This window comes from Camelus ferus, chromosome 23, assembly GCF_009834535.1.
Source record: "Camelus ferus isolate YT-003-E chromosome 23, BCGSAC_Cfer_1.0, whole genome shotgun sequence".
NCBI classification, from domain to species: domain Eukaryota; kingdom Metazoa; phylum Chordata; class Mammalia; order Artiodactyla; family Camelidae; genus Camelus; species Camelus ferus.
Genome location: NC_045718.1, coordinates 14,946,885 through 14,960,063, shown reverse-complemented (window position 1 = coordinate 14,960,063; position 13,179 = coordinate 14,946,885). Strand labels below are relative to the sequence as shown.

At 42.9% G+C, this 13,179-nt stretch overlaps 1 protein-coding gene across 2 annotated transcripts; it reads left to right on the top strand.

Annotated features, from left to right (window-relative positions):
• Positions 1-507: 507 nt before the first annotated feature.
• PPP1R15B (protein phosphatase 1 regulatory subunit 15B) lies at positions 508-8,568 on the top strand. 2 transcript variants are annotated; one of them, XM_032466967.1, is made up of 2 exons: positions 508-2,480; positions 5,893-6,041. In XM_032466967.1, exons 1-2 carry the CDS (start codon positions 1,142-1,144, stop codon positions 5,904-5,906), a joined length of 1,353 nt encoding a protein of 450 aa, XP_032322858.1. In that variant the 5' UTR covers positions 508-1,141; the 3' UTR covers positions 5,907-6,041. The 2 variants fall into 2 exon arrangements, with proteins under 2 accessions (XP_032322858.1, XP_032322857.1); XM_032466966.1 differs by having other exon boundaries at positions 509-3,067; positions 5,893-8,568.
• The last annotated feature ends 4,611 nt before the right edge of the window (positions 8,569-13,179 follow it).

Here is a 13,179-nt window from a genome sequence, read left to right as displayed (position 1 = left end):
ACCACCTGACAAACATGAGTTCACATTGTCGTTAGGAGATGCATGTTGGACCTCAAAGCTAGATCCTAGGTAAAGCTAAATAGTGATTTAGAAACCCTAAAACCGAAGACAGGAATGCATAAGAATAAATTATTTTTCACTCAAGACTTTTCACTCCTAGTATTACTCACCCTACGTTATTAGTGTTTTTAACACTGGACATGTATTTACATAGCATTGCTCGACTTTCACTATACTAAGACCCTAAGCTGATGATCTCCTTAGCACTCAGCAATACTGGAACCCCGATATGCAAGTCTAGGATAAATGTATACACTTGGGTGTGTATCAGACCATTACAAGAGTTCCAGGGAATTCTCAGGTTATCTGGAAACGCTAGCACCTCCCCAAGCCGCTCCCTTTCCCCCTGAGGGCGGGGGAGGGGGTTGGGGCGGGCGGTCTCCTAGGCGACGGCCGAGCAGCAAGTGCGCATGCGTAGAGCCTAAGCTCGGCTGATGCAACCTCCTGTGCGCGAGCTGGGTCTTCCGAGAATAAGGAAGCCGGCAGGGACGCGGGGCGAGGCCAATCAGCGGCCACACGGAAGAGTGCGGAGAGACCCGCCCGCCGGGCCCTGCGAGTGACGTTCGGCGGCGCTGGGCTGGTGGCGTAGCCGGTCGCCATCCTTCGTCTCGTCCGCTTGCTTGGGGGTGTCTTGCCTCGGCGCTGGCCCTGCGGCCATTTTGGGCTCCGCTTCCACCCGCGCCCGCCCGCCTACCCGCCCTCCTACCCGCTCATCCCTTCCGGGGTCGCGCTGCTCGAGGAGCTTTTCAACGGTCCGTCTCTGCCGGCAAGTCGCCGCCGCTGCCGCGGGAGGGCCCTTATCTATGGTGGAGAGTCCTCGAGCGGACTAGGACACCGCCTTTCCGCCAGGATGGACGTCGCCTCAGCCTCCGCGGCCTGCGCCTGCCGTTCCGGACTGTGGTCTGCCGCCCGCTGCCGAAGCCGCTCTCCTCTGTGGCTCTTCTGCTGGCCTGGGGCTCGGCCTGGGGCGCCAACCCCGCCGCTGGGCAAGGCCGAGACTGTTTAGGCCTCTTGGAGTCCCGCCCGGCCTCCCGCCGCGGAGCCCCGCGTCCCTCCCTGAGAGCCGGCCGAGAACGCGGAGATGGAGCCGGCAGCCGACGGCCCGCGGGCACGCGCCGCCGCTCCGGCGGACTCCTGGTTCCGGCTGCCCTTTTTCCTTCCTCGGCGCTCGCAAGCAGGCCCTTCCAAGTTCCCCGCCCCTCCTGCCCCGGAGCACCCCGGGGACCCCAAACTGGCTTTCTCTCCCGCGCCCGAGGCTCGGAGCAGCTCCTGGGTGAATCTGCTCTCCCAGCTCTTCGCGCCGCTCCCCGGCTTGCTTCAGAAGCTTCTCATCTGGAGCCAGCTTTTCGGTGGGATGATTCCCACCCGATGGCTAGATTTTGCAGCAGGCTACGGCGCCCTGAGAGCCTTGAGGGTACGGGAGGAACCCGCCGCCCCTACGGCGCAGAAATCCCTGAATTCGCTGCGGCTCGACCCGTCGGACGGCGCGGCTGCCAGTCCCCTTGATTGGCTGGAGGAGGGCATCCACTGGCAGTGCTCGCCCCCAGATGTAGAATTGGAACTTAAAGCCAAGAGAAGAGGGTTGGACTCCCAAGCCCACGCTTTTCTCCTGGAGCAGCAGCTGTGGGGAGTGGAGCTGCTGCCCAGTAACCTTCAAGCCCGTCTGTTCTCGGACATGGAACTTGGCCTTTCGCCTTCCGGGCCTCTCAGCGTCCAACGCTTAAGCAATGTCAACGTCGTGTCCTGTTTGCTGAACCCCTCTTCTCTGGACTGCCTGTCCCGGGTCGAGCTTAGCTATCAGAGCAGCGTTGGAAGTGGCGAGCTGGTCGATTTCCAGACGCTGACTCCGGAGAGCGGCTGCCTGGGTGAGGCCCCGTCTCATCCCCAGCCGCTGAACGCGGAAGTCGCTCGCGCCTCTTGGCAGGGATGTCCGCCTCTCTCTAGAGAAGGCCTGCCAGAAATCCACCATCTCCGCATGAAGCGGCTGGAATTCCTTCAGCAGGCCAGCAAGGGCCACGAAGCGTTACCCTCCCCCGACCAAGATCACGGCTACCACAGCCTGGAGGAGGAGCACAGTCTTCTCCGGCTGGATCCGAAGCACCGCGGAGATTGCCCGCCACAGTGTGTTCCCGCTGCTGGAGCCGTTCCTGGAACCGCCCAGGAACTCGCTGGGGAAAAAATAGATTTGTTGACTAAAGAGGTTCCACTTGCTTTGGAAAGACAAGGCCCCTTGGAAAGCTGTCCATCTTGTGAGGTTCCTACGGAACAGGAGCCTGGAGAGGACCAAACAAGTGTAGTTGACTCCTCAGACATAGAAGATGACCTCCCCACGTCTACCAGACCAGTCTGTACTAACAGACTGATAGATTACATTTTGGGAGGTGCAGTCAGTGACCTGGAGACAAGTTCTGATTCCGAAGGTGAGGACTGGGATGAAGAAGCCGAGGATGATGGTTTCGATAGTGATAGCTCACTCTCAGAATCAGACCTTGAACAGGATTCAGAAGGGCTCCACCTCTGGAACTCTTTCTACAGTGTAGATCCTTATAATCCCCAAAACTTCACAGCAGCCATTCAGACTGCTGCCAGAACTCTTCCCGGAGACCCTTCTGACTCAGAGAAGGATTTGTCTGACAAGCCTGATCTAGAAAGTTCTCCCCAGACTGGAAGCCTTCCTGAGTCTCCCGACCGTAATTCTGGGGAGGACGATGACTGGGAATCTAGTGCAGATGAAGCAGAGAATCTCAAACTGTGGAATTCTTTCTGTAATTCCGATGACCCCTACAACCTTCTAAACTTTAAGGCTCCTTTTCAAACATCAGGGAAAAATTGGACAGGCTATCGTGACTCAGAGAGGCCATCTGAGTCCATTGTGGCCATTTCTGACTGTCACACCTTACTTTCCTGTAAGGTGCAACTGGTAGGGAGCCGAGAAAGTCAATGTCCAGACTCGGTGCAGGGTGGGGTTCTTTCTGGAGAAAGACACACACAAATCCAGAGAAAAAAGGTTGGTTTCTTTCCTTTAACACGATCATGTGTGTTGCCTGTTCTGGTGCGTTAAGTGTCGCAGCATGGGACGTCGTAGTGCGTATTTGTGAGGAAGGACTCTGAGCCCTTGTACTTGCGTTGAGAGATGACCCCCCCCCTTTTCCCACCCATAGAGTGTTGTTTCTGTCTGAATCGAAGACCCCAGTGTGTAGGTTTTAGCTGGAAAGTGCTGTTTTCTTTTGGGTTGGCAGCTCTGGACTGTTTTCCTCCAAGCTTCCACTTCACTTTTTTTAAGGAAAAGAAAAATTAAACTTTACGTATGTATGATTTAATTCTAGAGATCGAGAGGTCCTATTATAGCCATAGAGTTTTTAAGTGGTATTAAACGTTTTGCGTTGTTTGCAGACACTGTTGCGTTTACATAACATGATAACAGTGTCTTCACTCCTTTCTATTAAAGTCTGAAGGGATGAGGGTGCCAAGTAGCCAAGTCAAATTTGTCTGATTGTTTGCCATGAAAGAAAATACTAATTTCAGTATTAACAACTTTTGGACATCTGGGATTTTGACTTGACAGTCAAAAACAGTACAGAAAATAGTATTGCCTTTTCTTAAGAACGCAGTACTAGTTGTCATTGGCCAACGACATTTCTAACAGTGACGGTCACTTATTTGGTTTATCTTGAGTAATTGCTTCCTATTCCCAGGCTAGTCTTAGAACTTCATGGAGCATTTTATCTTACTCTTCTGACACATTATCAAGTTAGCCTTATTTTGGGAGTCTTTTTGAATTGCTTAATTTTTTTCTCTATTGTTTATTCAGCTAAAGTTATTGATTGGAGAGAAATCCCCCCAAACACACAAGATCTCTTTTATTGTGGAAGGAAAGTTTCTTTAGTTTCCTGTACCTTTATTTGGAAAGAGAAAGGAGTGGGTAAATTATTGACCTCAGAATCTGCAGCATCAAAGTTTCCAGTGGACAGCACCATAATCCATTAGCTCCAAGTGGCCAGTTTAATACTTTGAAACTCTTCTTGGGGTAGAAAGTGTCCCTAAATGGTGGTAATCTTGTCTTACCTGTAGAAGCAGAATAAGTCATATTAGAAATTAAATTTTAGTTCCTACTATTGTAAATGCTATCATAAAAGAGTTTTTCCTCTATTTTTCAAAGCTTCCTGACAAAATGACCTATTTAGTGAATAGATAAGAAACAAAGAGGGACACTGGAATGAGCACTTGGCCCCTGGAGACCTGTGTCCCCCTACTCCTGAGTGGTTAGGGCCAAGAGCTTTGGGAAGACAGTAACTTGACCTCTCATAGCTTTGACTCACTTACTTATCTGAAGGTAATAATAATAATCATAACAACTACTGTGTGAATTAGTGCACAATTTAAATGAGGTGAGCATACAGCTCATAATCATTTGCCTTGAAATGGTAGCTCCTGCTGTTCCAGGACCTCAGGCCAGTCTCATGTCTCACATATAGAAGTGAGATGAGTCAAGTAGGTGTGAGAATATTACCATGAACTAGAAGCAACATTTATGAAAGACTGTATCTAAAATATGATAAAATTGTTTAGCAGTCCTTGGCTCCATGCCATCCTTCAGGTATATGGGAATAATGAATAGTGCCTAATTCTCAGAATGAGGCTTTCAGATCTGGGAGTTTAACATGCTGTGTCATGGCATGTGACATGGTGCAGGTTTGTGGAGCCACACTCAGGGTTTGAATCCTGATTGTTCCCCATGGAAGCTGTGTGATTTGAACAAGTCAGTTAACCTGTCTACCTTGGTTTCCTTAATCTTTACAGTGGAGATGAGGATAATATGGACCCTATAGGGTTGATAACGAGGATTAAGTGAGATAAAAATTATTAGGTACTTCGAAAAGAGCCTGGCATATGGTAACCACTGTATAAATGTTTGTTGTTGTTGTTTATCTCGGTGACCCCGTGAATGAGTAACGCTAGAATGTAATACCTAGTAAGGTGTTACCTCCGTGCTAATTGTCCTCGGGGGCATTTCTGGGCCTGATGTAAAGGGAATGAAAGTCGTAGGCCACAGTGGGATGAGCTGATGTAACTATTGAATATACTTTAAAACAAGTATTTACTTTTGAATTGTGATATTTTAGAAAGAAACTTCTATATTAGAGACTAAGTAGGGATTAAAAGGGACTGTCACTTATACATATGATCATGTACATTTTAAAATTCACAGTTTCATGTATATATAGTGATGGCATATTGAGAAGGAATACAAAGAGGGTTTTGTCTTAACTAAAGTTTCGCATAGTAACATAATCTTAAAAGATACGTTAATTTTGCTGCACCTTGTTTACTAAATTACTCTTCTGTATTCTGATTACAAAAGTAATAAGAATAATACTACATGTTTCATGATTCAAAAATTGGAAAGGATCAAAAAGTGAAATTTTTTTGGAAGAAGGAAGAATAGGAGTAAGTGAAGATCTTGTTAAAGCTTTTGTGCTGTAATAAAAGCACTGACTTCAGATTCCTGAATATTTCTGAAATATTTTGTTTGGAAACATTTGTGCTTTTTGGAAGAGTATCACAAAACTGATTTCCCTAGGGATTAAAAAAAAGTAAGGAATAATAACATCAGGAAAGCTTCAGTTCCCCATCTAGATTCATGATATTAACACCAAAGCCAGGAGGGGGTAGGTGGGGTTGGCAGGATGGTGGCTGAGGGAATGGGACCATGTGTGTGTGTGTGAAAGTAGCATTTGCCTGCTGTTTGATTCAGATGCCATCTAGTCAGTTAGAAACTCTTTTTTTTTTACTTGTTATATTTGAGATTAAAATTAGTCTATGTCTTTGTAGGTAACCTTCCTTGAAGAAGTCACTGAGTATTATATAAGTGGTGATGAGGATCGAAAAGGACCATGGGAAGAATTTGCACGGGATGGATGCAGGTTCCAGAAACGAATTCAGGAAACAGAAGATGCAATTGGGTACTGCTTGACATTTGAGCACAGAGAAAGAATGTTTAATAGACTCCAGGAAACATGCTTCAAAGGACTTACTGTTTTCGAGCAACGTTACAATGATTGACAGCCTTTTGCCCTAGCATACACTACCTCTTACATGAGAGGTTTCTTCTAAAAACAAGAATTGGCAGCTGTCCTTTGACTTTTTTTTTTTAAGAGGATATGCAACTTGGATCCAATGACCTAGTTTAATATTTTTTTGCAACATATCCCACTCAGAAATATCCAGGTTTGAAGTGGATCCCTGATAATGAAGGATGAGGTGATGTGATTTCTAATCCTCCCTTTTTTGATTTAGTTGGATGTGTTTTTAAATGTTGTTTGCTTGCTGAAGTGAAAAGGGGACCTCTTAAGGTGTAATTTTGCACTTTTGATACTTATTTTCTTGGGAAACAATATTTATAAGGTTCAAAGCCTGTTTTCCATTCTAATTTAAATGATGTGTACCTGTCTAAAAACTTTGGGCTCGTCTCCTCCCACCCCCAGTATTCTGAAATTAATGGGCTTTTATGTTTTCTCCATATTTTTTTATTTCAGTAATTTGGCCCTTCTACCTTAAGACCAAGAAAATAGTCTTGTATATACTACCAACTTAAAGTACATTATCTTGTATCACTGTTTTTTTTTTCCTTCTAAAAATGATTTTGGTTGAAAATGTATGGTGAATTTTTATTTCTAGGTTAAGCTCTACCTGAGATATTTCCAAGGACTGCCACAAAACCTACATGTGCAGTACTTTCCGCTACTTTGGGAAAGCTGCATCTTTCTGCCAAATTTTAACATCTGATGTATTTAATTTCTGTGCAAACTGTCTTTTGGAGAGGGTTCTGTATATGTTATTGTAGTTCCCACTTGAGTGGTTCTTTGTGTCTTTAACAGGTAGAAACTGTAAAAGACTCCAGAAAGTAATAATTGCATCATAGTCATTTATTTTTTAAATTTAAAAGCTCGGAATTTTCCTAGGAAGAAGATGGAACCCATCTCGGAGCAATTTGGTTTTGTTGAATATGCTCTCAGCAGAAAACCAGTGTTACTGACATGCCTCAGCACGGTCACTTTTCATACCTGTCAGGGTGGCACTGTGAACTTGGAAATGGGCAGTTTTGAATTTCTAGTTTGAAATGTAAAATGTAGACTTCAGTCAATATCTAAGTTTACTGGGTTCTCCTGTTTTAATAATGAGAAAAGTAATGGCAAGGCCTGTACATTAAGAGAAGGATCGAACTATGGATTTAACAAATAGAAAATCTTATTATCTTTAACCCAGAGTTTACTTCTGGATCGAAGTTCTTGCAGTGACTGGTTGTGCTTGGTTTATTTAGCTCTGTGTGATGTGCTTTGTTAGGGTGAGGGGATGTCAACCAGCTCCTTTATGGTCTGTTTTTACTTCATGTGGCTCCTGTCACAGGTAATGGAAAACAGTAGACCTCTTAATTTTGAACTTGTTCAGAGTGGGGACAAAGTTTTCATCAGAAGTGCTTGCAGGGTTACTACCTCAGTTTATAATCTACCTGGTCATGATTTTATTTCCATTTGGTTTGCTCTAAAAACTCTCTAGTGTTAATATATATACATATATATTATATACAACAACAATATGAAGTTTGGTCAGATTTTTGCCGAGTCCTTAATGCGTTTTGTGCACCTCCATGTTAGGTAACCATAGAGAATGCCTCTGCAGAGTCTGGTGTAACACCATGAAAACAGGCTACTTTTCAGACACAGCACCAGCTGTGTCAAGTTGGAAAGAAGGTATCATTTGCCTTGAAAAAAAAAATGTTGAAAATGTGCAGGCATTCTTTAAAAACCAGGCTGAAGTATACTATTTCAGAGACTTAGGTTGTGTTTTGTGGTTCTCAGATCTTGCACCTCTGCGTATGTGAAAAGAATGGGATATATTTACATTTACTGCATTTTGGAAAACTGTTCCCTTGGCATTCCAACCTCACTACCAAATAAGTAAAAGCTTGATTAAGAATTCTCCTGTTTACTACCCTCTTTTAAAAGAAGTGATCAGATGGTGATGAGAGGGACAAAAGGGACCATTTTAAAGTTGGACAAGGAGAAAAACAATTCTATTTCATCCCAATCCTGGTTGTTAGAACAAAGTTAAACCTTTACAATCTTAAAAAGAAAAATCCTTGGAAGTTTTAATTGAACATTTTACACAATTTAAAGTCTTGCAATGGTGCTTTAAGTATCAATGTAGCATATGAAAGAAAGGCTTTGTACAGACAAGTAAAATTTCCTTTTCTGAGTGCTGAAATGTGATAACACCATCTCTTCATCTTTAACTTGAAGTCAGAACTGTCAGATTTTATTTTTTTATAATTTAAGGAAGGTGAAGTTAGGGGACTAGAAGACTTCTGAATTGGCTTCTACAGATTCAGTGATTTAAATGTAACCAGTTTGTTGGGACTTTATAGCTAAAATTATATTTGTGTATATAACTTAACTAATCTGTACATTGTAATAAATATATTTGCAATTATTAAATGTTACTATGATATTTTGGGCTCAACTTTGTATTGTATTTTACATTGTTTTTGGAATTACTGAGCAGGATCTTCTGGATTAAATCAGGTGTTTGTAGAAGCATGATAAACTTAAAGGTGCTGCACAAATTTCTGTGGTTTAAAAAGGTTATGTGACATGTAAATTGCACCTCAGCTAACTGAAGGGGAGGAATAGTAAGGGAATAAATACCACAATTGCAAACCACATTTTGGAAGTAGAAAAGAGAATTTAGTTCTTAGAGTGCGAAATACCCTTTTTAGAGACTGGGATTTGATTCTAAAATTGGCCCCAGCTGTGCATTTCTGCAAAGAAAACAAGACAATAAACAATATTCACAGAAGCAGCACATTCACGTGCTGGGATTACCGTCGTGCTGCTCCTACACAGCAGGGAGGTCTGCTTTATTTTATGCATTATTTTTAATGATAACCATGGTATTTTAAATCATGATGTTCTCCCGTTTATAATATTGAGTAAATGTGATAACATCAGAAAAAACAAACTTCTTACCCTGAAAAACAGACACATTTGGGTTACAGCAAGCCTGTCAATGGCTTAAAGGCGTAACAGCGTTCTTAGGCGTTTGGGTCTTCCTGGCTAATGCAAAATGACTAAAGGTGTTATTTCTGAACTGAAAGGAAAGAAGCTAACGTTTAGTTGCAGATAAATCAGTGTTTAGTACAAATTGAATTGAGGATCCAGGTTATACTTTAATTACCACATTGGGGTTAATTGAAACATTTTTGGCTGTCTCCCCAGGAAGGTATATGAAGATGGTCATCTTCACACTGAGCCAGTTTTATTGTTATGACTGTCCTGACATCGCCACAGAAGTTGTACTACTTTTTTGGTTCTATTTTAATAGAAAGTTCAAAGCAAATATTGAATTGCTGACCTCAGAAATTTGGAGCGTTTCACACAGATTTGGGGATTTGGTGGTCTCTTTTGGAGACTTCCTTTGGACCTTCCTCTTTGTACCTTTTAAAAATAAATAAAAATGGAAATCTTTTTTACACATGGTATTTATAAAAGTATCTAATACGAAGATACACAAAGACATCCGTGGTACATTCTAAACAGGAAGCATGATGCCCAGGGTGCCTCCTTCAGCTGAGAGACTTAATTTCCTTTTAGGTGTATAAAGAGGGTTTGGTATTTCTTCCATCATGACACAAATGCTAGTTGCTTGGAATATTCATACATTAGTAATTAGGAGTCTTTCCTTGTGGACTTAATTGAAATGCTTTGGTCAATACGAAACACCAGTCTTTCTCTCCCTGGATCTGCTCTGTTGAGACAAAGTTTGTGTCAGGCAATCATGACTTTAAAATACAAAGGCAGCAGGGTATGAAGATCTGGTAACAGTAGGTGTAATAAATAGGATATATAGATCTAACCCTGCTCACCTTGAGGATTCATACAAGACCTGCAATGCTTTCAGTTCACACGCTTTAGTGACAGGGTTAACATCAGGGAACTTCAATCACTTTACAAGTGCAATGGAGAACTGGGAGGGGGTGGGGATGTGTATTGCTGTGTAACAATCTTGAGTTACATCAGTGTTTTACCATCGTCAGACTCCTTAATCTTACCAGGAAAAGCTAGGAAATGTTAGATTTATGGAAAGTGGGTTGCTTGACCATAGAGAGGCGACCCCAGACGTCTGTGCAAACCTGGAAAGCTGAACTGTAAGGGAAGACTGTTTGGAGCGATTTTTCAGGTTTTGTTCTTTAAGCCATCACCCTTCCTTTGTCTCAGTACTATCCTTTTCTTCTTGTTTCCTCCCATCTTTGTTTGCTGAACATTTTATTTTTGCTACTGTTTTATAAGGTTTTACACAGACGACAGATGAAGTCCTTCATAGCAAAAGAATAGCAGATACCCGTGTGTTTGTTAGAGATACTGTCTATCAAGAAGATGAGAGGCCTTCAGAGTTAACTCTCTCCAGAGCTCTCTGCACATTTCCCCACCAAATTGTTAGGTTAATAATATGCATTTTGAGACTGGATTAACTTTTAGAAATATCCCAAAGATGTTCAGGCTCATAGAAAGGTGATACTGTAAAGCTGGATTATTTTGCTTTAAGGTAAACCCGTTTTCCTCAGTGGAGTTGATACATTGGCTTTGAAGGCAAAAACCAGAGAGGTTTCCCCAAAGAGTTTTGAAAAAGGCTCATCTGAATGTGTGTTCTGGAATGGTGGCTTCTAAAAACCAAATTTCATCATGGGAAGACTCTCCTCTTTGGATCTCAAATACCATCTCCAAGAGACCTCGGGCCACCCTATCCTCCAAACCCTCCTTTCCCTTTCCCTTTTAAAATTATATTCACTCTGACCTCATCTGCTTAACATTTTGACTTGTTTCCTGTCTGCCTCACTCTCACTAGTCTAGAAAACTAGAGTTTTCTATGAGGGCAGGCATCTTGTTGTGTGTCTTACTTGTGCTACTGAATGAGCACAGAGCCTAGGACTGTGCCTGGCACATTACAGTTGACAGATACTTGTTGAATGTGTTAATAACCTTTAAAGTCACCCTTACTGAGATGTCATCAATGCTGATTAGAATCAAATGTGCCTCAGCCGTAGCTACAGAATCATAGAACTGAAAGGTCCTTAGAGAGAAGCTGTATTGAGCTCTAAATCTGTAGACTGTAATTACAAATTTCAATTGTAATGAATTTTGTGTGAGGGATACCACATCAATTAATTTGAGTGTCATTAACAAGGTGCATGTTAATTTATGAAGTTAATATGTGAGCAAATCAGCTGAGACCTTTCTTTCCTAGAATTAACATTTTGTACTGGAATCCCAAAGTATTTTTCCCACCACACCAGAGGTTTCAGTCAGTTCTAGTTTTTGGCGAAAGATTGGCTTTGGGTTTCTAGAAATGCTCTGTTGATTCCACCAGGTGGCGTGACTTGCCAACCTCAGAGTGTCTGATGGATCCCTGTTATTTCGAATCTAATGGCTGTTGTTTGCTTGGAGGTCACCCCACCCCGGCCCCCACTGGTGTATTTACAAGCTGGCAAACCGCCCTGCCCTGCCCATTCTAGGCCTGCCTGGACCATTGTGAGTCCACCTTTTTGTGGTAACTACCCAGAAGTGGGAACTGTTCCTTGTGGGAGAACCAAGATTTTTTTTTGAACACAAACAAATGAATATGATGATTTAAGAGACCGGAGGTGAGATATACGAGGTGAGATGTATGGATATTTGTTGGGGTTTTGTATTACTAGGGTTTTTCCAGTTAGGGTTTTATCTCACTTAACTATTTGCTGAACATTCCATTTTCTATTGCATTCCTGTGCGTCAGGGCAGTCATTCTCAATGAGAAGAGAGAGGGTGCTTGGGGCATGGAGACTCCCTGTACCTGATTACAGACTTGTACATGCAACTGGCCCAGGGGGAGGAGAAGAGCCTCAAGAATTATGGGGCTGAGGTTTCGTGCTGGTGTTACCTGTTTCCCTCTTAGAGCCAGTAGCCAAGGCTGGGTGGATACCCAGGACTGCTCTTTGGGAGGTTTGGTATTGGCTCCAAGGGGCTGCCCCCTGATCTACTTCTGGGTGTGCAGAATGGAAGGCCATTATATGTTTGCATACAATTTTCCTGGGCCCGCAGTGACTGAGTCACTGTAATACTGGGCTTTCCCTTTCTTTTATTTCTGCTTGATTTGACTAAGTAAGGAGGGTAGGGGTGTTTTTGTACCTTCAGAAATTTACACGGAAGTTTTTTGTGTGCTTTTTACTTCTCATTGACTGTTTTCTAGGAATCCACCTCTGAAATGATCCCCTGCCCCAGGACACCCTGCTGAAAGTCACAGCGTGATTGGCCCTGGGGGATGTAACCTGCTACTGCCCTGAGAGATGGCAACACTTTTAGAGGAATATTGAATTACAGAAGAAAAGTCCTGCTGGGAAGTCAAAGGGTTGAAGCAGGTGCGTGTTCTTACAAGTAATCATTTCTCAGGTTGTTCAAATGGCATGACAGTTACATTAGCCAATGGACCTTATTTTTTCCCTTTCATTCAGTCATTAAAATTTTTTAAAATTTATTTAAATGAATAAAACAAAACAAAAACCAACAACAGTTCACCCATTTCCTCCCCAACCCCTGCCCTGCCTCTGTCATCACCAGTCTGTTATCTGTATGTCTGAGCTTGGTTTTTGTTTGAGATTTGTATTTTTTAGATTTCACATATAAGAGAAAGCATATGGTATTTGTCTGACTTATTTCATTTAGCTTAATGCCCTCGAGGCCCATCCAGGTTATCACAAATGGCAAAATGTCACTCTTTCCAACGTCCCTTCTTATCCCTCTCATTCAGCATAGACCTCCCTCCCCAACTCCCAGGGTCTGGGGAGGAGCGTTATCTTCCATGATCAGGCTTCATCTCCCCGCCCCTTGTGCTGCTGTTGTGGTACCTCCAACTTACACGAACGTTATAAACCTACAATGCATTGCTATTATTTTTGCTTTAAAGCGTCAGTCATCTTTCAAGGAGATTGAAAATTGGAAAAAAAGTCCTTTTATTTACTGCATATTTACCATTTCCAATGCTTTGTGTAGATACGCATTTCTACCAACTATCATCTTCCTTCTGTCT

Coding starts and splice junctions, on each gene's coding strand:
- PPP1R15B (XM_032466966.1), top strand. CDS start 1,142: ATGGAGCCGGCAGCCGACGGCCCGCGGGCACGCGCCGCCGCTCCGGCG. Junction 3,068..5,892: donor CACAAATCCAGAGAAAAAAG/GTTGGTTTCTTT, acceptor ATGTCTTTGTAG/GTAACCTTCCTTGAAGAAGT.